The following is a 27,087-nucleotide window of genomic DNA, read 5'->3' as shown; positions in this document are numbered from 1 at the left end:
CAAGTTATTTGGGAAGGAACAAGAAGAAAAGAATATCTTTAGCAATATTCAAGTTCTATGTAAATTAACTTACCTGCTTTTTCATATTCGCTATACTACTGGTTTCTCACTGTCTTGTTTTTCTTCAGAGTCTTCATCAGATCCTGAAAAGGAAAACAAGAATGCTATTAGATCAGTTGAGAGAAGAAAAACAGAAAAGCAAAACAGCAGAATACTGATAATGGCTTATCAAAAGGCAATTCAAAGTAACTATTTCCCATAAAAATATTTGCTTTTTATTTTAGATTTCTTTTGAGATGTCCAATACTGAAGGCTTTTTTTTTAAACAGTTATCAAACCCAGCCTTGGGATCATTCTTGACATACCTACCCCATCAACAGATTCAATTAGCAAATGCTTCAAGCTTTTACTGCGACACACTCAGGACAATTAACTCCACATCTGCTCACTGACAAGCAGATTTTCCCACTTGCTACACTCTGCACTTTGGAAAGCAGCTTCAGAAGACATTTTCAAAGCAGCCAGAAATATAGCCTTACAAATTAATAATTTCCATATCTAGTGTTCTATCAAGAAATTCTGTCACTCTAAGCCAGAAACCAAACAGCTCCCTCTGCCTCATGCTGCTCCTCGTCCCCTGCTGGCTCTCAGGTCTTTGCTGTGACAAAGCCCTGGAAGGCCCCAGAAAGAAAGCTCAGCTCTCACAGGGCTATGTGCCCAGAGACAGCTCCTGCTGGAAGCCCATTGCAGGAAGGTGGCTTTCAGTCATTTCAGGGAGAACAAGAAGACAGTAAAAGCAAGCAGTGTGAGCAGCGCTGACCCACAGTTCTGGAGATCCAGTCTAAGCTGCAGATGTGTCTGTTACGGAAAATAAGGAGGTGTGGTGACTATATTGATGTAAAACTTAGATATTTTTGCTAGTGGACTGTGATAAATAGAGTATTGTGTTAAGAGTATAATCAGAACTAGTGTTGGGAAAGTAACCTTTAGGGCAATTATAAGAATTCTGCTCAGTTATGCATAGGCCTTTCTATGGCTGGTTTAAAGCTCAGTCCAGCTGAATCAACAGGTTGTGAAAGAAATGTCAGACCTAGAATAGGTATTTGATTTAATGACAACTAACGATTAAAAGGTTAAACTACTTAGAGTATAGGCATAGATTAAATATAGGAATAAATCAGCAGAACTGCTTGAGGCTTTCTTTTAAAGTTTTAAAGAATAAATAAATGTGTCTCGAGAAAGAACATAAGTGATTTTTATGGTTGGTGAAGAAACATGAAGCATCATTTCTGAGGGAGAATGGAAACGAAACAGTGGAGACAAATTATCAATGTGGAGTTTAAAGAAGAATAATGAACAATAGAGAACGTGGAAAAACACCATGGAAAAACACCAAGAACTTTTCAAAGAAAGAATAGCAATTGTATAATGTATATAAACACCTGACGATTTTTGAGTGGGCTTTTGCAACTCATTGAGGTGATACCCCAACTCTGAGTTGTTAATAAAGCAAGCCTAGAGTTATCCAGTCTGGTGAAAATCCTTTAACAGTCTCTGCCCACATCTGGAGTGGCAGTCAATTCTTAGAATCATAGAATCATAGAATAACCAGGTTGGAAGAGACCCACCGGATCATCGAGTCCAACCATTCCTATCAAACACTAAACCATGCCCCTTAGCACCTCGTCCACCCGTGCCTTAAACACCTTCAGGGAAGGTGACTCAACCACCTCCCTGGGCAGCCTGTTCCAGTGCCCAATGACCCTTTCTGTGAAGAATTTTTTCTTAATGTCCAGCCTAAATCTCCCCTGGCGGAGTCAGCCATGGTCTAGGTTAACTGAGGAAATTATCAGCCCATGCACTTTCCCGTTACGTGTCCTGGGCAGTTTAAATGAGACTCCCACAGGGGAAAGAAAAAAACCCAAACCCACAGGTGAGTAAAGAACTGTCTTTGCTAAAATGCCTATTTAAAGCTGATCTATTGACCCACGTTCCCTCACACAAAGAAATAAAAAATGAAAGACAAAAAAGTGTTAAGCATTTTTTTTTTGGCCAAACTACTCTGAAGTCCTTTCCTTTCTTGGGATAGCACACCTGCCCTTCATTTTGAAACTCAAGCTGTACAGAAAATGTAGACATTTATTCTTTCCAGGATGATTTTCCACTTGCTACCTCCAGAATAGTTACTTGGCAACTAAGGCTAATGGTGAAGATGGTCAACCCACATAAAGAAATGAATGGAAAAGAGTATGGCCCTGGACAAGTACATCTTCAAGGAAGACATAAAAACATAAATACACTGAAAATTCCAAGACAGCCTATTCTAAATGTCACCTCCTGACATCAAAGATTTGTTTTCCAAATTGTTACCATGTCAGCAGAGGGGTTTATTCCCCTCCGCATGATCATGTGGAATAGTTGTTCCTCTAAATATTTTTCCAATCAATATATAAGACAAACTGACCAAAAATTGTTCTTTTAGAACAAATCCATAGTTTGTCTTACCTTAAAGAAATGCAGAATTTTGAAGAAAATGCTTTTAATTGTGAGCTATTATTCTTGTACATCATCTAACAGTTCCAGAATAATTTGTGACTACCAGTATGTGCGTATTTTAGATCAAATATAATATGTTCATTTGAATGTTTCTTTTGTTTCTCCTACCCATAAAGAGTGATCAAAACAAATTTACTTGGCAGTTAGGACAGACTAGGAGAAGGTACATGAGCTTTTACTGAAACCCAAATGACAAGCAGCCATCCCATTAACTGAAGGTAATGATACGGTCATATATGTGTAGTCACCACACGTGTTGTGAGGTACGACAGCTCATTGCACACGCAACAGGTAGCCAGCTAAACTGCCAAGGAAACCATGTTGGCTCCACTTACACTTCCTCTCACACTGTATATTCTATTGCAAAAAAAATCCCAGGCTGAATCTAGTATGATACTTCCAACCAGTATTTCTCAAGACAGGCTCTCAGCTTTAACTAAAATTCATTTCCGTTTTGCATCATTAGGATGATCAGAGGGCTGGAGCACCTCCCATACGAGGACAGGCTGAGAGAGTTGGGCTTGTTCACCCTGGAGAAGAGAAGGCTCTGAGGAGAACATATAGCGACCTTCCAGTACCTGAAAGGGCTACAAGAAAGCTGGGGAGGGACTTTTTACAAGGGCTTGTAGTGATAGGACAAGGGGCAATGGGTATGAACTGGAGAGGGGTAGATTTAGACTAGATATTAGGAAGAATTTCTTCACCAAGAGATCGGTGAGGCACTGGCACAAGTTGCCCAGGGAAGCTGTGGCTGCCTCATCCCTGGAGGTGTTCATGGTCAGGTTGGATGGAGCCTTGGGCAGCCTGACCGGGTGGGATGTCCCTGCCCATGGCAGGGGGGTTGGAACTGGATGATCTTTAAGGTCCCTTCCAACCCAAACCATTCTATGATCATTAGTTATACTTGACATTGTCTTAATGCTTTGTCATCCCTAGATGGAGCCCAAATCATTTCTTATGCCAAGCTGGCTGGAAACCACAGTGAAAAACATCCCCAGCATGTAGAACTCTATAATGCAAGACAGGCAAACTTACCTGTAGCAATTAGCAGCTATTAGTATTTTAAGTATATTGAATAATACAGCACAGCTTGACAGAAGGGATTTACATTTTTGGCTAAAGACTGAGATAGAGTTTAGGGGTTCACACTGCATCCTCAAATAACTCAAATCCACTCAACCCATAGGGCACTTTATTAATTTCCCTGAAATGCCTGCAAACAAATTCTTAAATCTTGCAGTATTTCCATTTTTTCTTGGCTCACCTAGCTCATACCTCAACTAAAGCAAAACACACAACATAGAGATTTAAGATGTAATTAACATCTTATTGCTCTCCACAACTACCTGAAGGGAGGTTGTGGTGACAGGGAACAAGAGGGAATGGCCTCAAGCTCTGCCTGGGGAGGTTCAGGCTTGACATCAGGAAAAAATATTTCACGGAAAGGGTCGTTGGGCACTGGAAAAGGCTGCCCAGGGAGGTGGTTGAGTCACCTTCCCTGGAGGTGTTTAAAGGACGGGTGGATGAGGTGCTGAGGGACATGGTTTAGTGATTGATGGGAATGGTTGGACTCGATGATCCAGTGGGTCCTTTCCAATCTAGTGATTCTATGATTCTATGATAACACTCACCCTCATTTTAACATACCCAACACAACTGGGGAAAGCTGGGGAAGGACTGTTTACAAAGGCTTGTAGTGATAGGACTAGGGGGAATGGGTATAAACTGGAGAGAGGCAGATTTAGACTAGACATAAGGAGGAAATTCTTCATGATGAGAGTATGAAGGAGGTTAACGTCAATAAGAAAAATTGTTTACTATGTGAACATAACTACCTGCAACAGATTCAGGAGGAGAATAGAACTGCCCATCAGAGAGGACTCCTGGGTGAAGAAGAGCTGCTCGTTCAGAAGCATCCTGTGCTATCAAAAATCCTAAAAGAAAAAAAATATAAGAACTGAAATCCTCAATGCTATCACACAGCATCTTAAGGATCAGATATTGATGAAGAACCTTAAAGGTTGCTGTATTATATTAGCATTCCTAATAACTTACTTCTATAAATAAATATCTCAGGGAGGAAAGAAGCAAACTGTTAAGATTTATGTCTTCTGTAGAACTTCAGCCACCTAAGGAGACACGCTCTAGCTAAACAGGTACTGTACACATGAATTAAGGAATCATTCCTTTTACAAGGTGCAATTACATTATTAGGATGTGATATGTAAATTACTCAATATTCACTAGCTAACTAAAACTCTGAAATACATTTGTAATGATCAGTGAGCTGTCATGCATAACCAAATAAATTCTTTTCTCACTCTGTCTCTGTAACAATCCTCATTAATGACTTACTTTCAACTATCTGTCTCAACATACCCAGTTACTGCAGCCTTCAACTCCTTCTGGCTCTATTTCTTCTAAAAGCAGAAAAATACTTGGAAATGACATGGAGCTATTCTGGTGAGCTTAACACAGGATAAAACTCAAAAGGATTTGGGAAAGATGCTAATTCATCCCATCCTTACTGTCATCAATCGGTCTGATAATAACAGGGCAAAGAGGGCATTTCAGGTTAACATAAGGCTATTAACTTCCATTCTTTCTTTACCCTCTGCCACATGAAGACTGATGTGTATTTACACTTCCTTAAGAAGGAAACAGACACTTATTCTATGCATTACCCAGAAAATAAAATTTCACAAGCCCAAGTCAGTTATTTTTTCATGTCTTAAGCATACAAAAACATATACATTCCTAAGTGCTCGATGAACTGCTGACCTGGCCCTTGTAACTTTTAACTCTGCCTCCCTAAATGAATTAAAACCCACTTCTTTGAAGGTGTATGTCCCTTGCCAGGTAAAGAAAAATTACGCCGTATGATTTAATTTTTCCCACAACTCCTCAAATTTTCAGAGGCTGAAAGAGGCATTCATTTGCCAGATAACACAGGATCTAATATTGCCAACTGCAGTGATTAAGGTGAAATATCAAAAGCTTACTGTTTTCTTCTTCAGCTTCTTGTGGTAACACTTTGAAGTCCAAGAACCAAGTTTCAATCCAGGCAAGTATGAAGGATATGATGGGCAGCACATAGCCAAAAGCACCCTGTGAGAACAGCTTGAGGGAAACAAAATCACACATTACAGAAATTACCGTGAAGAACCTTGCTTTCAAGAAAACAACAAACTAAAACAAACATTTGATTAGAATATATACCTGTGAAATAATTACTTTTGCTAATAAAAAGGCACTGGTCACTGCTGTTGTAAACTGAAAGAGACAGGGTGAGAACAGTTAAGACTAATAAATGGTTTCACTTTCTCATTTCTGCCATTAACTATCAGTTACAACTTTAAATATTTACCAACAACAGCAAGATCATAGATTAATACAGTGTAATACATATGATAAAAGTAACTTCTTGTTATTAATAAAGATAACGTTTAATATGGACATCTCCAATGCTGACTTCCACGTAGCAGACAGGCAGTTTAGATGCTACACAGATGCTGAGTTATACAAATAGTGATCTTACGGTATAACAAAGGTGTAGTGTTTTATTCATCAAGATCCTTAAAAAAACCCCAACTATCAACATATTTGGGAAAAAGCAAACAGCAGTTGCTCCAAATACTTTTCATTGCCGTTCAAATCAAACGATCAATTTCAACTAAGAAAATATCTTTGCAGGTTTAAATCTGAATTTGCATTTTAATTCATGTACTGATACTGTGAAAAATGAATCACTTTGAAGACTAGATACTCCCAGTTGTATTTAAAAAATGGCAAGCTGCATAAAACAGCTGAAAATCCCCACAAAAAAAGCAGTGGACAAGTACTGTTCATTTAACCAAGGCTTCTAACTCTATTAGTGCATTTGGGCCCAGCAGCTCTTTCAATAATAGCAGAACGTAACCAGCTTCTGGTACACATGAGTAGGGTTTTAAGATAAACAGCTTCTGCAAAAGCTTCAGTGACATTTTCTATGTCTAATTGCTTACTAACACATCACAAGCAACTGCATCAAGTTGGAGGATGTCACTGGAAGAAATACTCTAAAGCTACACAACTAAGAGTAAGGGATTTTGAGAGGCACGCACTTAAAAATAAACATAAATCAAGCAGCAGTTACAATTATATATCTGGTTGTGCTGTGCTAATAACATAACGTATGCATGTAATCTCAGACTAGTAAACAAACTGTGTGCAACTCACTTGATGGAAGTTATTCATGAACATGTTATACATGCACGTACCACAGCAAAAGGGAAAAAAAGTCTAATATTTACAATGCACTAAGCCAGAAATATGCCTACTGTATTACAATCTGTAGTATTGATTGTTGGAAGTTTAGATTTGTTACCAAGTTTTGCATTCTTTTTCATCCATAAAGTACAGCTGTGTTAAAGATATTTGCTCCAATACACTGTAGTTGCCTACAGTTCTCAAGAACTTCACTTTCTAAGAAGGGAAGCATATTCAACATTTTGTATTGGAGCACGAAATAATACAGGTGCTAGTGCTCAATGAGTGGCATCCAAACCTCTAAAAAACTAAGAATGTGAGAGTTAACAGACTGCTGGAGGTCTGGTACAATAATGCCAATTCTTCTTTTTGAATACAGTTCATTATTTCAAATGCAAATTTATTTCAAACATTTAACAAGTCAGACGTAACAAGCAGTTATGACTAGTCATCCATAGTGGATGCAACATAAGTCTTCAATTTGTATTAACACGGTACATATTAAGGACCACACCCACTGTGCTATTAAATTCTTGTCCTTAGGCTGAAAATCTTCCAGAACAGAAGTTTTTCAGTGAATTTTTATGTATAGCACCAAGATGATTCTTAACATACAAGTGTTAAGAGACATCTAAAATTTCGTTTGCTCAATCCATTCTAGTTAAAACTCCATTATGCTCGGCTACTACTCACAGCTATTGCCCACCAATGGCGCAGTCTGCACATTGCATATGCAAGTATTAACACCTTAAATCGAAAGACTGCCAGTAGCTATAGAGAAAGGAAAAAAATATTTGTTGGTTAATTCAGAACACAGAAGCACCACAAGATTCTCAGTTCACTAAAACTACTAACTGCTTACAAAACAATTTAAAACAGGACAATCTAAGCTCTGTAATTGAGAAACAAAAGCGGAATGTGTGCATATAAACCAGAAATAGAACATCATTTCCCCTTTGTAAAGGAAATGGCACCAATCACATGCCTACAGAGGTTCAAATATGCAAGCACGTCATCAGTTAGAAACATTAGAAAGCAACACGATGTTATGTTCACGATCATTTTACCTGACCAGAATCTAAGCAGTTAAATCTAGGTGCAGTTAAGTCAGCAAATACTTCAAGCATCACTGTGCATCTCACTGATCTCAGCGGTGTGCTACTACGCAAGAATATAATTAAAAACTGTAAAGACTTCACAAATGCAATCAGAAAATGGGAAGAATTTTTAAAAACAATTTTCTACTTACTATATTTTTAGTATTTATCAAAATATTAGCATTGCAACAATCAACTGCTCTTTATGGAGATGCCTGCAATAGCAATCTGTTACAAATACTTTGCAAAAGGTAGATACAATACTTCTAGGCCAAAGCAGAGAGAAGAGATTTCTGAATGAGGGACCCTAACCCTCAATTTTCCTGTTTATTCTTTGATAGAAGATCACCTCCAACTTGTTTCAAGAGATGTGTTCAGAATCTAAAATATGTGAAACAATGGCTTAAAAACGAAGAGAAATCAAGGACAGACATGGCCAGAGGAATAATGAACACTTATAATCGTATGCAAATACATACGTTTCAGTGACGTGTGATAGAAACAGAAGAAACCCTGTGTAAGCCCACAAACATTTTGCAGAATTCAGTGACCTAGTCCCTTTCCAGGGAATAAAAGTCTATTATTTTGCATTACATGTTTTTAACCCTCGGTTCAACTTCAGGGCAAAATAATTCCCAAAGCGTCAACATTTCCAGATGCCATTTTTTTGCTTTCTGCAGTAAGGTATATCACGGACAACCTACCAGCAAAATAACGAGAGAGAAAGGGGGAAGCAGCATAGTTTGCTAGCTTATGAAATTTTTGCATCTGGTACCCCTTTCCATTTGACAGAGCAAATGGTCCATGCAGAAGCAAGAATGGGTTTTTACACCAGTTTTAAAGAGAGATTATGGATATAGTCATCAACATAGAACGACTGATACCAAACTAACTCATCTTTACCAGGTAAAGATCTGGTGGAATTAATGATCTTCTAAAAACATTGGCCCCTTTATAAGAACCATAAAGACAGCTTTTACTTTGAGATCAGTAACTCGGTCCATGCCGTGCAAAACCCATTGCAACTACAGGACAACAGCACTGCTGAAAGACAGAGAAACTCCCTGATGCTCTAGAGCTCTCCTCATGTGCCTCAGGTGCTTACACAAAGTAAATGAGGATCAGAACTCATGTCGTCTGTTTTTAGTATGATCTTTAAAAGAACCTGTTTGAATTAAAACACAGTAATCTGAAAAAGACCTGACCTGTACAGGCCAACCTGGGAATAAGCCTCTTCTTACTGCAACAGACTCATTTCCATGGACGGACAAAAACATCAGTTAAAAAAAATGATTTTACAGCAGGAGGGCAATTGGCCTTCTCTTAATGAATTATCTTTATGTTACATCAGTCTCACATTCTTAATTGAGTTTTTCATCTGCTTTTCTGTGCCCCCCGCCCTTCCAAAGCAGAAGATGCAATTTAAGTGTGCTGAAGCATCTCTATCTGCTGGCTGCATAAGCTTGCTGCCAAAGCAGTACTAGGCAACCAAGTCCTAGACAGGTGCAATTTGGGAAATTTCTGGTTTAAATTATTAAGAAAAGGACAACCTTTTCACAGGACTCAAACTAGAGAACATCTGTGGAAGGAGGAGTGTTGGAAAACTACATTTTGCTGCTTCCCCCTCCCCCTCCTTTTTTAAAAGAACACTTACAAATATATCAAAATATGAAGAAGAGTAGTCATATTTTAGGACTTCTTTCTTTAAGGCAGTCTCGATGCCTCCTTTTACCTACAAAGAAATAACAAGACACAGAGCTTGAGAACAGAAGTTACTGATGCCAAAATACACACAAATCTGAAGGGTGAAATTAACAGTCCTCCACTGATGTACTAAAAACAGAGGAGAAATATGCTCAGAACATTAGTGTCAAGATTAGTGCCCTTATTGGTTTTGCATGATTGTATACAATCTTGAAAGAGAAAACATTTAGAATTATCACCTGGCCTACCTAAGGTACGTTTCAGACTGTCCCAAAATACAAGCAAACAAGTTCTTGAGGGAAGAAGAAATGATTAAAAGCAAGGTCTCTTACACAAATTCACCCAGCATTTTGTGTCTCACTAGGAGGATCAAAGCAGCTGATCAAACAGCCACTCAGAAACCAGCTCTAGCTAGTTACATGCTAGCAAATAGGAAATCAAAGAGCAACTGAATCCATACTTCCGATCTTCTTCTTATCGGCATACATACTATTTGTTTTAAGAGAGCTGAGCAAAAAAAACCCACTGTAAAAAACACAGAAGCTGCAACTATTAGAGCATCCTCCCACAAACAACTAATGTCCAAGTTTAATTCTTTCATTTGTTTGAGAGGATTTAAAATTACATTTTCCTTAGCCAACCAGTTTCTTTCCATAGGAAGGAATCCTCATTGTCCTGTTCAAAATGGGTCAGTAAGGAAATAATTTAGGATGTTAGTGTTCAAGGCCAGGTTGGACGGGGTCTTGAGCACCTGGGTCTAGTAGGAGGGTTTTGAACTGGATAATCTTTAAGGTCCTTTCTAACCCAAACCATTCTATAATTCTGCCTTTTGGGTCAGAGAGTAAGAGGAGTACATACCTTAGTGAGGAGTGAAAAACCTAACTGTCTATATCATATTTGTTTTAAGATTGAATTCAATAATTAAGCTCTGCATGAAATAGTTACGTAAAGCACTGGGGAACACCACCAACAGAATAATCAGGCTTTAATAATCACAAAGTGTATTTTTCACTCTATCAATGAACTACATGAACAGTCAGCTCCTGAAAATTCATAATGTCAGATCAATAACCAAGGTTATTCACCTTGCAAAGAACACTGATAAAATAGGTTTACTTGAGATTTTTCTTGTCTAGAAAAGGGATTCCTCCCCTTTTTCCTGTGTGTTCTTTCTTAAATGCACACTTTAGATTAGCGCTTAAAACTCAGCTCAAGAACTAGGGTGATACTTATGAAATAATAACAAACCAGGTGTCCTATTGCTTTCTGGAAATTTCAGAATTGAATGTGTTTTCCAAATCACAATTGCTGGAGTTAAAGGGTGGCAACTGTGGGAGTTCATGTTGTTTAAATGCACCCTGCCATATACAATGTATACTACTCTAAGTTTGTCTCTAAGAAAAGACATCCCAACTAAAGAAAGGTTTTGGCCTCTAGAAGTCTTCCCAGGGACTAATGCACCTGTCAAACATCAGTGACTTGGAGTTACTCAGAAGGCAAATTCTTGAATCATGTTAAAATTGACACTTCTTGCCAAATTCAAAGACATACAGTAACATTTTTCTTTACTTGCCCCCTGAAAAGTTCACTGCATTTTCAATGGTTTCTTCAGCATGGTTCTTAAACTACAAGAACATAAAAATGGTTAATGACAAGCAGATAATAAACCATGTATCCTCATGACTAAAAGTAGATGCAGTTAAGTACATACTTTTAAGCTTTCATGAGCATAGTAAGAAGCTACTTTAATTTAAATAGAAATAGCATATACGGAGGTCCAACACAAAAAACTCAAGACCATGCATGTAACTCCTTTATTTAGCAAATTAAGAAAATCTGCTATGATCATCTTCAAAATTGTTTCCTTCTGAGTTGACTCACAGCTGCATACAATGCTGCCAACGTTCAAAGCAATTCCACAGATTGTTTTCTGAAACGCTGTTGAGGATCTCCACTGTTTTCACTTTAATACTAACAAAATACATGAGCTCCTTTGAGCCCCAACCTGATTTTTTGGAAGAGGCAGAAATTGTAGGGACCCAGGTCTGACAAACAGAGTGGGTGATCAAGCACAGTGATGCTGTTATTAGCTAAAAACTGCTTCATAGACAAAGTCCCGTGGGCTGGTGCACACTGACATTCTCAGACCAAGGGTAAGAAAACGTCTATATTTGAACACACATTCACTCGTACGGAGAGAAGTGATTAAGCTGAACATTGTCCCACTGTGACATATAAGAACATGTTCTGTAACAATCTCTTTGTCTCTCCTCTCCTACTCTTGGTCCCTGGGCTATAGGGTTAGTCTCGGGGGTTTTGTGTCAGACCTCATAATTCAGCATAGAAACCAGCAACTTATTAGCCACTCCTGAAGGGAATAAATAAATTAATGAAGTCTAAAGGTACTAAAAAGCCAACTTACATTTAATTCTATTATCCACAGCAAAGTTATGAATAAGAGATCAAAGGTAACAAACAAACAGAAAGTCCTTCTGACATCTGATATGCCTTTCTTCTCTCTGCCTTCATATGACTCAATTCTTGCCATCAGCTGCACTGGGTTGATGGAGTGGACATCCCGCAAGGAAGGACAGGATTCCACACTGCTACTGTGAGCATTTTCTGCTTCACCTGGCACCCGATTCATCCTGGGTTGGCTCAGAGTAGTCTTCTTGCAGTTTCACCATCACTAGAAAGCTGATCCATATAGGAAGAATTTCTAAACAAACGAAATCAAAACACAGCAATCATCAGAAGCCCAGGTATTTTCATCATGTCAGTTCCCTTTTTGCTAAACCAATGATTAAGAGTATTTGCTAAGTAGGCTATAAAAATTATTTCTAAAATAAGATCTATTTGGGCTCTCTTAACCTCTCAGAGGATTTGTGAAACAGAATAATTAGCGTTCAATAAGGGAGCACTGTCTAGATTTATAAAGCTACTTTCTCCACACTGTTAGAGAGAGATCGTTAAATAGGAATGAATGAAAAGCTTGATACTGAGCATCTTTAAGGCTTCCAATTGATTTAAATGCTCTCAATAGGAAGACAACTTAAAGGAAGTTTCACACACCATTCCTGAAAAATGGCAGTGTTAGCTACCATCACATCCAGAGCTGACACAACCAAAAGATTCCAGAAAAGTCCATTAAACCCCGTGAATACTGTAGTAATCATTCTATATAGCAAATACACTGCTATTTGCTCTATAGATAAATTCAGTTGCTATGACAACTTACATTGCAAGACACGGTCTCAGAAAAAACTGTATGCAAGCCAGTGGCTGAAGGCAATGCAATTACCCTAAGTCTCTTCTGACTGCAAGGCTTTATAAAAAGAAAATCAGGTTAACTTTCTTATAAAACTGGAGCAGTTCGACATATGATTCACTACACTGCTCCATGGGAACCTTTTCCAATTAAAGCTTCTAGAAAGAATTGACTAAGAAGGTCACAAAGTTTTAAGGAAACACATAGAAAATTTAATTTTATGCAAAATACCCAGATGATTAAGTTATCCCTCCTGCAATAAAAATTGCACCAGACAAGCTTCTGTAATGCTGAGGGAACAGCTTTTTGAAAATCAAGAACAAAATTCTGTCTCTTGCTGCATGGGCTGTCTTTCATTACACCGCAAAAAAAGAAAGAAACCCTTCCCACTCTTCTATTCCAAGAGGATTTCAATTCCCAAGTGTGCACAAACACAGACAGCCAAAGCACAATAGGAAAAGCAGACAGGGGATCTGTAACACCACTAGGCAAACATGGAATAGGACACAAGGGAAAAGGAAAGGTGGGATGGCGAGTTGCCAGTGCACACACTTCATAGCTGAGAAAGAGGCAGGCCAGCCAGAGATGGCCAATGTCTAGGTCAAGGCACACATGCTGCCCTCAGGTAGTTCCAAGTCTGCTTTTCTTGGTCTACACCATGAGGACAGTAACAAACATTCAGAGACAGAAACTACCTTGCTAGCTGAGTCTATGCCTGCAGGAATCCGGCTATCAGAGGCAAACAAAGCAAGTATCAAGCACCATCTCATTCTGGGATCTGGCTGTGGGCCAAACCAAGCACAAGGCCAAGAGCAAGCACAGGCAGGCTACTGCCATCCTGCTCCTGCCTGGCACTCAGCCCTGCCCTGGCTTTCCAAAGCCAACCCAAGCTCAAGTCTTCTGGTTCTCAGTCATAAGTCAAAAAAACCCCAAGAAAAGAAAATTGAAACACACACACTTGTACAGTTCTAATACTGAAAGAGCTAGGGAGCTTTACAGTAGGAACACAAATGCAGGCTTTCTTCCATTAAGAATTCCAGTGAACCTGCTTCTCTCCGACTATCCCATGCTGATGTACATTTTCAGTCAGAAACTGCTTTGCAATCACTTCTATACCTCTGTTTCCAATACCAGTCACTAAACCTTATTCTAGAAATCACGTTTATCTGTCAGTTTGATAATATCCACATTATTTAAAATGCTTGTCTAGTCAAAACAGAGCATTATCATTTAGCTGTTCACTGTGAAAAGACATCTTTCAGTACCATACACAGTAAAGCCGAGCAGAAACACAGCTATTTCATGACATCCTCTAGTAAAGACTCGTACATACCTAAGGCATTCACATTGCTTCATGGAAGAAAAGGACATCTTGAAAATCAAGTAAAAGTTCTGGAAAAAAGCTCTGCAGTTTATTCTGTCCTCTCTTCCTCCAAACAGAACTAGTACTAATTGCCATTAATTTCATTAGTAGCATCAGATGCATGATTCTAGAGAATAGCATAGAACACTTCAGTTCAATTGGATGTCCAACAGTCATCTAGTCCAACCACTAGACCACTTCAGAGCTGACCAAAAGTGTTACAAAGAACATTGTCCAAGTGCAGTGGATTAGGAGCATGGAGGACCTACAGAAGGTGACAACTAGAAGAAGCAAGATGAAGGCTGAGAGGGCTGCCATCACTTTCAAGAAAGACATCACAGATGAAGGCCAACAGATGAAAAGTGTGATTCAAGTGCAAGGAAAAGTAGAATAATGAACGAAAAATAATTCAGGACTACCTTATAAGAAGAACACCTCACCATAAACAGTGCAGGAACAAATGCCCCTTGGAATGGTTAGGAAATCATGCATGGTCTCTACATCTCTGCAAGGTTCATGGAGAGGCAACAAAGCCCCTTTCTTCCACTCTGGTATCACAACAAATAAATACACATAGTATAAATGCCTTTTTTTACCTGAACTTACATGTGAGTTTTGGTGCAAACGTACAGAATGACAAGAACAGTACCTTCCTTACTCTACAAGAAGCAGTAGAGAATAGCAGAGGAGTAGAGGAGCACAGAGTTCAGAGAAAGAGAGGAGCAAAGAGGAGTACAGTGGAGAGAGAGGAGCAGTAAGGAGCACAGAAAAGGAGGTATGCAGTGGAGTGGGGAGAAGAGGATAAGAAGAACAGAGGAGGACACAGGAGGACAGAGGAGGACAAAGAACTGAGAAGAGGATCCAAACAGAAGTGAGGAGCCAAGAGAAGGTGCGGCTGAAGAGCCAAGAGGAGTAGAGAGGAGCATGGAGGTCAGAGAGGACCAGCAGGGAGAAAAGGATTACAATCACAGAGGAGGACAGAGGACAAGAACAGCAGAGGAGCCCAGCAGAAGTGAGGAGCTGAGAGGAGAAGGGTGGTGCAGAAGACCCGAGAGGAGGAGAGATGAGTGCACAGGAGGACAGAGGAGCTTGGAGAAGGGAGCAGTGAGGAGAGCAGAGGAGGACAGAGAAGCAGGGGAGCTATGTAGAAGCAAGGAGTTGAGTGGAGCTGAGCAGAAGCAAGGAGCCAAGAGGAACTGAGAGAAAGGTGGGGCAGAAACTCTGAGAGGAGCACAGAGGAGGGCACAGTTGAGAAAGAGGAGGAGGACAAGGAGGAGGAGGAGAACAACAACAACGATGGAAGAAGAGGAGGTGGAGCAGGAAAAGTACAATGGAAGAGGCCGACAACTACAGCAGCAGAGAAGGATGAGGCAGAGAAGGAGGATGGAAGAAATGGAGGAGGAAAATTATGGAAGAAGGGAATAGAGGAGGAGGATGGAAGAGGAGGACAGAGGAGAAAGGACGACAAAAAAATAAACTGTGTTTCTACAAATACATTAGCAGCAAAAGGAGGGGCAGGGGGAATCTCCAGCCTTTATTAGATGCAGAGGGAAAACACAGTGACAAAGGATGAAGTAAAGGCTGAGGCAGTTAATGCTTTTTCGTCTTAGCCCCCTGAGCTGCAATACAGGTACTGAGAACATAATGGAGCCTCCATAATCAAATAGGAAATGGTTAGTGACCTGCTACACCACCAAGATGCACAGAAGTCTATGGAACCAGATGAGATCCACCCAAGAGTACTGAAGGAACTGGCAGAAGTGTTCACCAAGCCACTTTCCATCATTTATCAACAGCATTGGCTAACTGGAGAGGTCCCAGTTGACTAGAGATTAGCAAATGTGACACCCATATAGAAGGGCCAGAAAGAGGATCCAAGGAACTACAGGCCTGTCTATCAGCATAACCTCAGGGAAGGTTATGGAGCAGATGATTTTGACTGCCATCACATGGTACATACAGGACAACCTGGTGGTCAGGCTCAGTCGGCATGGGTCTATGAAAGGCAGGTCCTTAAATAACCTGATTTTCTTTGACAAGGTGACCCACTTAGTGCATGAGGGAAAGGCTGTTGTCTATCTAGACTGTAGTAAAGCCTTTGACACTGTTTCCTACAGCATTCTCCTGGAGAAACTGGTTGCTCATGGCTTGGACAGGCATACTCTGCTGTGTAAGAAACTAGCTGGATGGCCAGGTCCAAACAGTCATGGTGAAAGGAGCTAAATCCAGCCAGTGCTTGGTCATAAATAGTGTTCTACAGGACTCAGTGTTGGAGCCGGTTCTGTTTATTAATGATCTGGACAAGGGGATCGAGTGCGCTCTAATTAAGTTTCCGGACGATACCAAGTTGTGCGGGACTGTCAACCTGTTTGAGGGAAGAAAGGTTCTACAATCTGGATTGATGGGCTGAGGCCACTTGTATGAGATGCAACAAGGCTAAGTGTCAGTCAGGTCCTGCACTTGGAGCACAGTGTTACAGGCTTGAGGAAAAGTGGCTGGAAAACTATCCAGCAGAAAAGGACTTGGGTTGTTGACCAACAAACAGCTGAACATGAGCCAGCAACATGCCCCGTTGGTCAATCCAATAGTATTCTGGCTTGTATCAGAAACAGCGTGGACAGCACCAGCTGTACTCAGCACTGGTGAGGCTACACCTCAAATACAGTGTTCAGTTCTGGGCCCCTCAGTGCAAGAAAAACATTGAGATGCTAGAGCACATCCAAAGGAGAGGAAAAAAGCTGTTGAACAGCCTGGAGCATAAGTCTTATGAGGAGCAGCTGAAGCAACTGCAGTTGTTTAGTCCAGAGAGGAGGAGGTTGAGGGGAGACCTTACCACTCTCTACAACTAGCTGAAAAGAGGCTATAATGAGGCAGGTTAGTTGGGAGAAGATGCCAACACCAGTGATATGATCAGAGGAAACAGCCTCAAGTTGTACCAGGAAAGGTTTAGATTGACTATTAGGAAATACTACTTCACTAAATGGATTGTCAAGAATCGAAACAGGTTGCCCAGAGAAGTGGCTGAGTCACCATCCCCGGAAGTACTTAAAAGACTTGTAGATGTGGTGCTTAGGGACATGGTTTAGTGGTGGACTTTGCACTGTTAGGTTAACAATTGGACATAAGGATCTTAAAGGTCTTTTCCAACCTAAAAGATTCTGTGATAATGCCTACAGGAAAACGGTCTTCAATTTAGCAAGTTCCGAGTCAGTCAGATGTTCTGGTTTGAGCTAAAGTCAAATCAGTTTTTCAGCTAAGTTTCACCTAAGTAACTTAATTTTCTGAAAGTTAATTGTATGCTTTTACAGACAGTATTTCTCTTTAGAAACGATAACATAGTGCACTGGGATGCAGAAAGGCTGTTCCTTATGCTTATACCTGTAGAAACCAAGATTGTTCTTGAGCTGGTGAAACGCCATAAGCCAAAGAGGCAGAGCAGGGTCGCACCTGCAGGGAGGAGCGGACAGGACACGTGAACCCAAACTGACCAACAGAGTATTCCTGAATCCAGTTCCTGAGCCCAGCTCCCTTCTGCCACTGACTACTTCCCTGTGCCTGCTCTGCAGCATCTGTGGTGATGTACAGTTACTGGGGGGAAGGCGGGGAGCAATTCTGTATATCTGTATATATTTTATTATTTTCTTATTAACAGCATTTTCTTCATTATTTTATTAAAGCTGCTTTAGTTTCGATCCCAAAAGACTTTTTTCCTCTCATTTCCCTTTCCCTGGGTCAGGGGAAAGGGAATTTGGAGCCCAGCTGCTCACGTTTTAGCTGCTCGTCAAGCTGGGCAACTTGACATCACTTTTCAAGCAAGAAGGACCCTGGTAGTATCTCATCTCAGACCCAGCATGGGCAGTGTCCACCACACAGTGAACAACCCATCACAGATATTTCAGGATTTACCCACTCAGCACAGTAAACTATGCTGGACTTGAGTTCACTAAACACATTCTCTAGAAGCAACAGAATACTTCAGGGTCTGGGAACCAAGTGTTATATCCTTTTCCTTTCCCACATCCACCAACTCCAAATTCATTCTTTACCTAGGAATAGACAGCCAACACCTCGGGCAGAACACAAAATTAACTGTAAAGACTGCTTTGGTGCACCACATATACAAAGTCTAATAAACTGAGAATATCTAACCTGCAGGAGCAGTAGTAGAACTTTCTCAATGTGTTTTCTGACAGTCCCAGCATAAACCAGATTAAGAGCCAACACAGATAAACCCAACTTCTCTGAAGACAAGGTTATACTGACTGTAAATTAGGGGGAAAAAAACAGGATTCCCAAAGAGCTGAAGACTGCCTCCAAAGCTTACCTGGACACATTTTCTATACCATTCTCTACCACAAAAGAAGCAAAAACATTCTTATGACATATTCACTCCCTGTTCTGTTTATATAATTGATAGAATTAATTTTCATGAAATAAGCTTCAGTGAACGCATTACTAGTGACCTCTTCATACTCATCGCTCCCTTTCCTGAAGGGCACTTAAATCCTTTCCATGCTCCACTCATTCTGCCTCTAGCTGACTCAGAAGCATTTTAAGGTTTCAATGCCTTTAAAAATCCTTCTCAGTTATGAGAAGATGAAGTAATGTTCTGTTTGAAATGAATACTCCTTAATAAACATGAGGAAATATTTGGAAATACTTTTTTTGGGGAAAAAAGGCGTACATTTGCGGAAATACACCATCTTAATTTCCAAGCTGATTCAGTGACTTGATATTACAGCCTGATCTTGAAAGTATAGAATTTCAAAAGTTGAAATACCTCCAGATGCGCTTCCATCTTGAAAATCTGGGTTTTAGGTAAACAATGACCAATATCATAAAGCTCTCGAATTTCACCACCACAAAATGTTTTTCTGGAGACTGGTCAACAACAGCTTACTACCTCCTGCATGTTGACCTGAAGAGCATAAGCAGAATAAAAAGACGAATTCCTATAAAATCCTGCCAACATGAAGCAAGCATGCACTTACAGAAAATGGAGAGAATGAATATTCAGCCATTAGTGTACCCACAAATTCAAATAAGGTTGGAAGGGATCACTGGAGTCCAAGCTCCTCCCAGAAGCAGGACCAGTGCTGGACTTGACCAGGGCTAACACTCAATCAGTTCAGGCTGTCAACAGCTGAGTCTTGAAAACCGCTAAAAGTTTCTCTGGGTAACGTGTGCTAGCACTGCAATAACTCCTACTCAGAGTTTTCCTACGGTTCAACTCAAGACTCCCAAGCTACCTCTTGTTAAGCTACCTGCTGCTACCGAGAAGAGTGTGGCTCCATCAGTAATTGCCTTAAGATTCAAGCTCAGCTGTACGTACTGGTTAGCCAAAATTCAGGCATGAAAGGAAGCCTTACACACAAAAATAGACCTGCAACAGCAAAAGTTAACCTGCAATTATTTTAAGGCAATTCCAGCCTTTCCTGAACATTCAGTTTCAGAAAACTAGTTAAGACTCACTGAGAGATCTTACTGGTGTAACTCTTATATCTAACAATACTCAGAGGTTTATAGGGTCACCTGAAGACACCTGCTCTACCTTTGTAGGTAGTAACCTTCGTAATCATGAAAAGCTGCCTAGTGAGTGATGCATCATGTACTTTATAACTCTGCTTGTCCTTGGCACGTTAGACCAGAGACACAGAATCTGAATCTTAAATCAGATGAAACAAAAATATTTGATGCTGCACTTCTTTGACTCGGCTAATCTGTTTTCCTATTCATTACTTCACAGCATATTGGGGTATTTTAAGATTATTCTGTATTCTTTCTCTGTTCTTATTCAAGTTAAAGTGCAGTCCACAAAAATATTTTGTTTTCCTAATCTCTAGCTTAAAAAGTTCCACCTCCCTTCTTTAAAAACCCATGAATAGGTACACACCATGGTACTGGACATGACCATTCAAAATTAAAATCTACTGAATCGCAGAAGACTATAAAATGTGACACTAGTTAACATTCAGGTCATGTTAGAGCATCAGAAGGCCCAAACATAGAACCATCATTTGCAAATTACAAGTAATTGCTTCAAATCAACATCGAGTGGGTTGTGTCTGAGAAGCAGGCATAACTTACAACTCACGGCTGCACACTGCACCAAGAGGCTCATATTCTGAATAGTGAAAGTAATCAGTATGAATCAACATGAAAGCACTGAAGACCATCTGAAGAAGCCAAATGCTAAAAAATAGTACCATAGATACCAATTCCTGTAACTGTTCACTCCAAAGAAAGTTTTCCTTCAACCAAAAAATCTGTCCCTTGTTGTTCCTGACTCACACCAGATTGTGTTTCTTTGACATTTCATTTGTCTTCCATTGTTCCCTTCCTCTCCTCTTCAGGTTTATTCTCACGAAATCCCTGCAAGCTAGTAAAGCACAACTTCGTACTCTGTAGGATATGGTAAACAGCTTCACAATGCCTACTGCAATGTTCACTCGAATAGAGATTTCATCTAGTTACACAGTAAAAGATATAGCCTATTTTAGTCTACCCTACAGACTGAGTCCCTAGCTAGTTATTTACTGAAGAAAAGGCATTTAGATAGTGTTGCATTTGACATGCCCTAGCAATTTTAATCAAAATAATAAGACTGAAAAATTCAAACTGATGCACGCCCGCAAAATTCCCCACACATAAGCACATACTGTTTTGAACTCTAGATCCTCAGTTAAATAACAAAGCAGGAATTACAAGTTACAAATATGCAACACAGTTAAAGACTGGGAAGACTTCCCATTGGAGGGGCAGGGCAAGGCTGAACAGCAGACAAGAGAGTACTCATTACAAAGAGTTCAGCTTTATCAGAGTGCTCAGAATGAGAGCAGCACTGCTTGATCCTCAAGCAGCAGCTCTTACATATCCCTCAAGCCAAATTGTGTCCAGTTCTGGAATCCTCAACATAAGAAGGAGCTGTTGGAACAAGTCCAGAGGAGAGCTGGAGCACCTCCCATACAAGCACAGGCTGAGAGAGTTGGGGTTGTTCAGCCTGGAGAAGAGAAGGCTCCGAGGAGACCTTATAGTGACCTTCCAGTGCCTGAAGGGGCTACAAGAAAGCTGAGAAGTGACATTTTACAATGGCTTGTAATGACAGGACTAGGGGCAATGGCTATAAACTGGAGACGGGCAGATTTAGACTAGACATTAGGAAGAATTTCTTCACCATGAAAGTGGTGAGGCACTGGAACAGGCTGCCCAGGGAAGTTGCGGATGCCTCCTCAATGGAAATGTTCAAGGCCAGGTTGGATGGGGATTTGGGCAGCCTGATCTAGTGGGAAGTGTCCCTGCCCATGGCAGGGGGGTTGGAACTGGGTGGGTGATCTTTAAGGTTCCTTCCAACACAAACTACTCTATGATTTTATGATTCTTATCCAACACACAAGAGAAATATCCAAAATATACCTGAGTACAGCTTGTACAGCACGCAGATTACTCTTAATAACACACATCTGTTCATATTAATAAGCCCTGAAATAACTTAGGACCAAGATTTTGGAAGATACACCACCATGGAGATGGCTGGATGTCAGACTGAAACAAAGCAGGAAGAGCAATTAACTTGCCTTGGCTGGAAAGTGAGTGGAAACACAAGTATCAATGTTATTTTGTTTTGCCCACTTCCAATTATTTCTTTCGCATGAGGTTTATTTTCTACAAAATGATTACACAACTTAATTCTAAAGTAATGTTATTTACTTGATTAAGAACTATATTTAAAAAATATTTAGATAACTTCCTCTAAAAAAACCTAGCCCATCTGGTTTTGGGTTTTTCTCTCATGTTCCTTGAGAAAGATATTTCTCCAATTTCCTATGTGCTAACGCTGACCTCACAAAAATAACAGGGCAGTTGTGCACATCCCACATTCGTACTGAACAGTATTTTTCTCAGAATACTGGAAGAAGGTGCTGAAGAGTCCAGGACACAGTTTGCAAGCTACAAGAAGAAAGGAAAACTTTTGGGTCAGTAGGACATCTGAGAGAACAGCAACCGCACTTTTCCCCCATCCCAAGAGTGAGACTCGCAGGTTCAGAAAGTAAAATCAAAGTGCTCCAATCTTGGACTAATTTTTCTCTGCAGCTGAAGAAGCCCCTGTTTCTGAGCAGTGTCCTGTAGAAGCTGCTGTCCTTTCACAATCACTTCACATCTTGTTCCAAAAGAGCTGAGAAAATGGCAGACTAACTAGCTTGTAAATTAGGTATTTTCACTGACTTACTTTTATCTCACTGCCACTTTCCCCTCTGGGTTCCTTCTGAACAGCATATCCCAGATTTTTTACTTCTAAAATGAGTCAGTACTTTCTGTCTGCATATGAGCATGCTCAAAATAGACATGGGAATCAGCATATGAAACGACCATTCTTCAGAGTTAAACCAAAGTGACTCTGAAAACACACTACTCCGTACTTCCATACATACTAAACATACTATTCCATACATACTTCCAGGGATGGGGCATCCATCCAAGTTGTGGATGGATGGAGGTTGGATGGAGACTTGCGCAGTCTGATCTAGTAAGAGGTGTTCCTGCTCATGGCAGGGGGGTTGGAACTAGATCATCTTTAAGGTCCCTTCCAACCCAAACTATTCTATGATTCTATGCTGAATTCATGATATGCTTGAAAACACATTCACCAGAACTCAAAATGTGTTGAGTTCAGCTTCTGTTTAATCAAGAATGTGACCTTAAATAGGCGACTATATTCTTGTTGAAGAAAAATACTAAAAACTAACATACAAAATGGATGCATCATAACACATTCCAAAGGTGTGCCTCAGATCCCAGCTGTGCTCAAGATATAGTATTTAACCACTGCCAACTATGAAACTGAAGCGTGTGGATTTTAGCACTGTTACATCCTTAGAACATAGAAAACTCAAGTATATCAGTTACAGAACTGACGACACATCATCCCATTTGAGACTAATACATTCCAACTGATAGTATTCACTTACTTAAAATAAATGCCAAAACTAAGTTACTGCTTTCTTAAAAATAGAACATCATCTATTTTTCGGTTTAGATTATCTAGAATAACCTTGCCAAAGACCTGAAACTACCTCAGGATTTTAAGGTTAAATGCAATCAGCTCCCTGCAGTTATATTACCATTCCATTAACATATGAATACAATATTTTGATATGTTTTATGTACAGGTACACACGCCAGGAACGTGCAATAGCTGCATGCAATAACAAAATGGGGGGGGGAGGGGGGGAGGAAAAAGAAGATACTGATTTCTTGCAAAATCAGGTGGTCATGAAGGGGAAGTGGTACAAAGACAGAGAAAAATGGCTCCGCCAAATCTGGTCTTAACTCATTTTCACATCTCTTACCTGCTCTCTGAAGCTGACTTTGTAGCCCATCCAACATCAGCTCACAGAAATAAAGATCTCACTGCAGATTTTATTCCATTAAGCATTAAATACTAAGCAACAAGTGCTTACAATCCATTCAGCTTCCCAGAGTTAAAACAACGGTAGGCCAAATAAACCTTATAGGTACCAAAAGCAGATATATTTTATCACATCAGCATTTCTCCAAAGGCAAAATACAATTCTTTAAAAAGACCAAACATCTTACTGATTACCTCCAACATCAAGCACCACACTGGCTGATTACAGAGGGTACTCATACACACATTTGTTTGCTTGTTCTCTCCAATTCAACCACAAACACATGCCCCAAGGCTGCTAGCCAGATACTACTGGGACAAGAAAAACTCTTATTCGGCTAGCACAGAACTGAGGGACTCTTCATGAAATGTCATGAAATTTTTGGTATTAGTGGGAAACACTCAGGATTCCATCACCCTTTAAAAACCATTCAACAAAATGGTGTAAAAGTTTTCTCCAGGCAAACCCTGGAGGCTATTCAGAAATACAGGATTGTATTCCAAAAGTGATGTTGGTTTCTTACAAGATAAACTTTTAAAGATTTTTCACTCTTAGCTCCTATTTCATAATGTCTTCAAAACAGAAGGAAGTATCAGGTTTTACATATTACCTCCATTTTCCTCCTTATAAGGCTTGAAGGACATTGTAAGGAAATGACCGAACAGTTCAAGGACCATAAATTCTAGCAAAGACCTATACCTGAACCTTCATCATAAAATCTCCTACCACACCTCCACATAATTCATCTAGTTTTTCTGTCAGTGCTAGACAAAAATTAACTCCTGATGTCTGAAGCAATGCTGCTTCAGGGCTTCAGATGACAACTGATCTTAACATGAAAAGCACGATGTTATAACAAGATATTCATCTGGTTCCTTACTAAGATTATTTATTTTTTCAGCCTTTCATTTTTAATCAGGTAATTGTCAGGAGAATGAGTACAGACTCTTTTCAGTGGTGCCTAGTGATAGGGCAAGGGGCAACAAACTGGAGCACAGAAAGTTTCATCTGAACATATGGACAAACTTCTTTATTTTGAGGGTGACAGAGCACTGGAAAGTGCTGCCCAGCAAGGATGCAGAGTCTCCTTCTCTGGAGATACTCAAAACCCACCTGGACATGCTCCTATGCAACTCGCATACAGTGAACTTGCTTTAATAGGCTAGCTGGACTGGATGATCTCCAGAGGTCCCTTCTAATCCCAACCATTCTATGACTCTAAAATCCAAGGTGACAAACACATAATAAAATATACCAGGAACACTGTGCAGAAATACTGTGATGGCATCATACCGCTGAGCACACAAACATGGTTTTTGTTTTAAAACCCCCTCTTTCTTCAAGTTTAGTATTTGTGGTTAATATTTTCTATCTTTAAGTCAATCACGGAAACCATTTACACCTGACTACAAGGAAGCTGGGAACTGACTCAAAGTTAGCACTTCATCAGTGAGTAACTTCAACTGCTAGCGCATATCAAACTGCTGTAAGCTCAACCAGTTAGCTCTGCAGACCTACCAGCGTCTACCAGTGTTACCTTTAAGACAGATACAGAACGTTACATTTAATTTGGATGCTGAAATCAGGCAGTGCCTCTCCAAAGTTGCTGCCTAAGTTCAGCCTGACCATAAAATAAAGCCTCAGCACATTTCCCCATAATGGTGATACTGAAAAATGCCAGCAAATAAACTCATTCTGGAGTTTCAGAAAGCCAGCATCCTTTACCAGGCCTGGGCAACATGCAGGAGTGATCTCCATCAATTGTGCAGAGAAACGAAATCTGGTTAGAGAATCTATTTCCCACTTACATACAGATGTATACATTTTCCCAGAAATCTATTACTTTCCAAGGTCTAATTTTAATGTTGTTGTGAAACTTTGCAACAGCCAAAACTCCTGATAATTTGGAGCTTTGGAGCAGGCTCTCGTGCTTGACCTGGCCTTTAAGATGTGAAGAAACTCCAAACAGAGGCAATACAGAAGAAGAGGTATCTGTTCAGCATAGATCATACGTCACAGATCATGTTTCATACAACACGTTATCATTTTCAAAGAATGAACGGTTCTGGAAAAATACCATTTTAAAGAAAACATGCTGTCAGAGGGACATTCAACTTTCAAAAAAATACTTAGATAAAACTTTACTTTAGCTTAAATAAAAGTATTCTACTTTTTGGGGGGGGACAGTAACTCCTCCTTTTCTGGATGGGAAAGCAGAGGTTTGTTATCAGCAGGACAAACGGGTCACTGCTCCTGTTTGCTGAACCAGGATCTCGAAGAAACTCCAAACAGAGGTGATTAGAGGAGATAGCTGCTCAGCACAAACCATACGTCACAGATCATGCTCCATACAACACGTTATCACTTTCAAAGAACGAACAGTGCCTAGAAAACACCGTTTTAATGAAAACATCCTGTCAGAGGGACATTCAAACTTTCAAAAAATACTCAGACGGCTGCGTTTGCTGAAGCCGGCCCTCGGCAACAGGGCGAGCAGGGGGAGGGGGGGTGCGGGGAGACGCAGCTCCGCGCCCGGCAGCCCCGAGAGGGTCGCCCGCCCCGCCCCCTCCCGGCACGTGACCTCCGTCTTCCTCTTCCTCCCCCAGGAGAACAGCGGGCACCGTCCCCGGGGAGCAGAGCCGCTCGCGTACCCCCCCATCCCTTCCGCGGGGAGAGAAGCGAGGGCAGGGCTGCAGCGGCGGCGCCGCCGAGGGCTGCTGGCCCCTCTTCTCCTCCTCCTCCTCCTCCCCGGGGCCGGGCCAGGCCAGGCCGCCCTGCCGCCAGCAACACGGCCGGCATCCCTCCGTCCCTGCTTACCCGGTGCGTGCGCCGCTGCGGCCCGAGGGAGAGGCAGAGCCCGCACAGCCGCCAGCGCCGCCGCGGGACCCGCGAGATGGCGGGGCGGGGCCTGGGCCGGAGGGGGCGGGGCTTGATGCGGGAGGGGGCGTGATCCGTAGCCAAGGAGGCGCGGCCTGGTTGAGTAGGGCTGGCCTGTAGGAGGCGTGGTCTGATTGGGGGCGGGGGCTAACGAAGGGGGCGGGGCCGGGGCGGCTCACGTTCGTTTAAACTCGGAACGAGAGACTCCTAGAATGGCTTGGGTTGGGAGGGACCTTAAAGATGACCTAATTCCCCCCGACCCTGCCACGTCCCACCAGGCCAGGCTGCGCAAGGCCCCATCCAGCCTGGCCTTGAACACCTCCAGGGCTGGGGCAGCCACAGCTTCCCTGGGCAACCCGTGCCAGTGCGTCACCACCCTCGTTGTGGTGAATTTCCTCCTTATGTCTAGGCTAAATCTGCCCCTCCAGTTTATAGCCATTGCCCCTACCCCTGTCACTACAAGCCTTTGTAAACAGCCCCTCCCCAGCTTTCTTGTAGCCCCTTCAGGTACTGGAAGGTGACTATAAGGTCTCCTCAGAGCCTTCTCTTCTCCAGGGTGAACAACCC

At 41.1% G+C, this 27,087-nt stretch overlaps 2 protein-coding genes across 5 annotated transcripts in view; one reads left to right on the top strand and one right to left on the bottom strand.

Annotated features, from left to right (window-relative positions):
* STAC (SH3 and cysteine rich domain) overlaps positions 1 to 27,087 on the top strand; it is a 598,932-nt gene that overhangs the window by 300,099 nt on the left and 271,746 nt on the right. The window lies entirely within an intron of this gene.
* On the bottom strand, positions 74 to 26,575 carry STARD3NL (STARD3 N-terminal like). 4 transcript variants are annotated; one of them, XM_069859891.1, is made up of 8 exons: positions 26,461 to 26,575; positions 12,028 to 12,324; positions 9,556 to 9,633; positions 7,498 to 7,575; positions 5,776 to 5,829; positions 5,559 to 5,676; positions 4,392 to 4,490; positions 74 to 143 (listed from the first exon to the last, which is right to left on the bottom strand). In XM_069859891.1, the coding sequence occupies exons 2-8, from the start codon at positions 12,250 to 12,252 to the stop codon at positions 91 to 93; spliced, it is 705 nt and encodes a 234-aa protein (XP_069715992.1). In that variant the 5' UTR covers positions 12,253 to 12,324; positions 26,461 to 26,575; the 3' UTR covers positions 74 to 90. The 4 variants fall into 4 exon arrangements, with proteins under 4 accessions (XP_069715992.1, XP_069715993.1, XP_069715994.1 ...); XM_069859892.1 differs by lacking the exon at positions 5,776 to 5,829; XM_069859893.1 differs by lacking the exon at positions 7,498 to 7,575.

Source organism: Phaenicophaeus curvirostris, chromosome 6 (genome assembly GCF_032191515.1).
Source record: "Phaenicophaeus curvirostris isolate KB17595 chromosome 6, BPBGC_Pcur_1.0, whole genome shotgun sequence".
In the NCBI taxonomy this organism is placed as follows: domain Eukaryota; kingdom Metazoa; phylum Chordata; class Aves; order Cuculiformes; family Cuculidae; genus Phaenicophaeus; species Phaenicophaeus curvirostris.
This window is presented reverse-complemented; position numbering and strand designations above follow the sequence as displayed.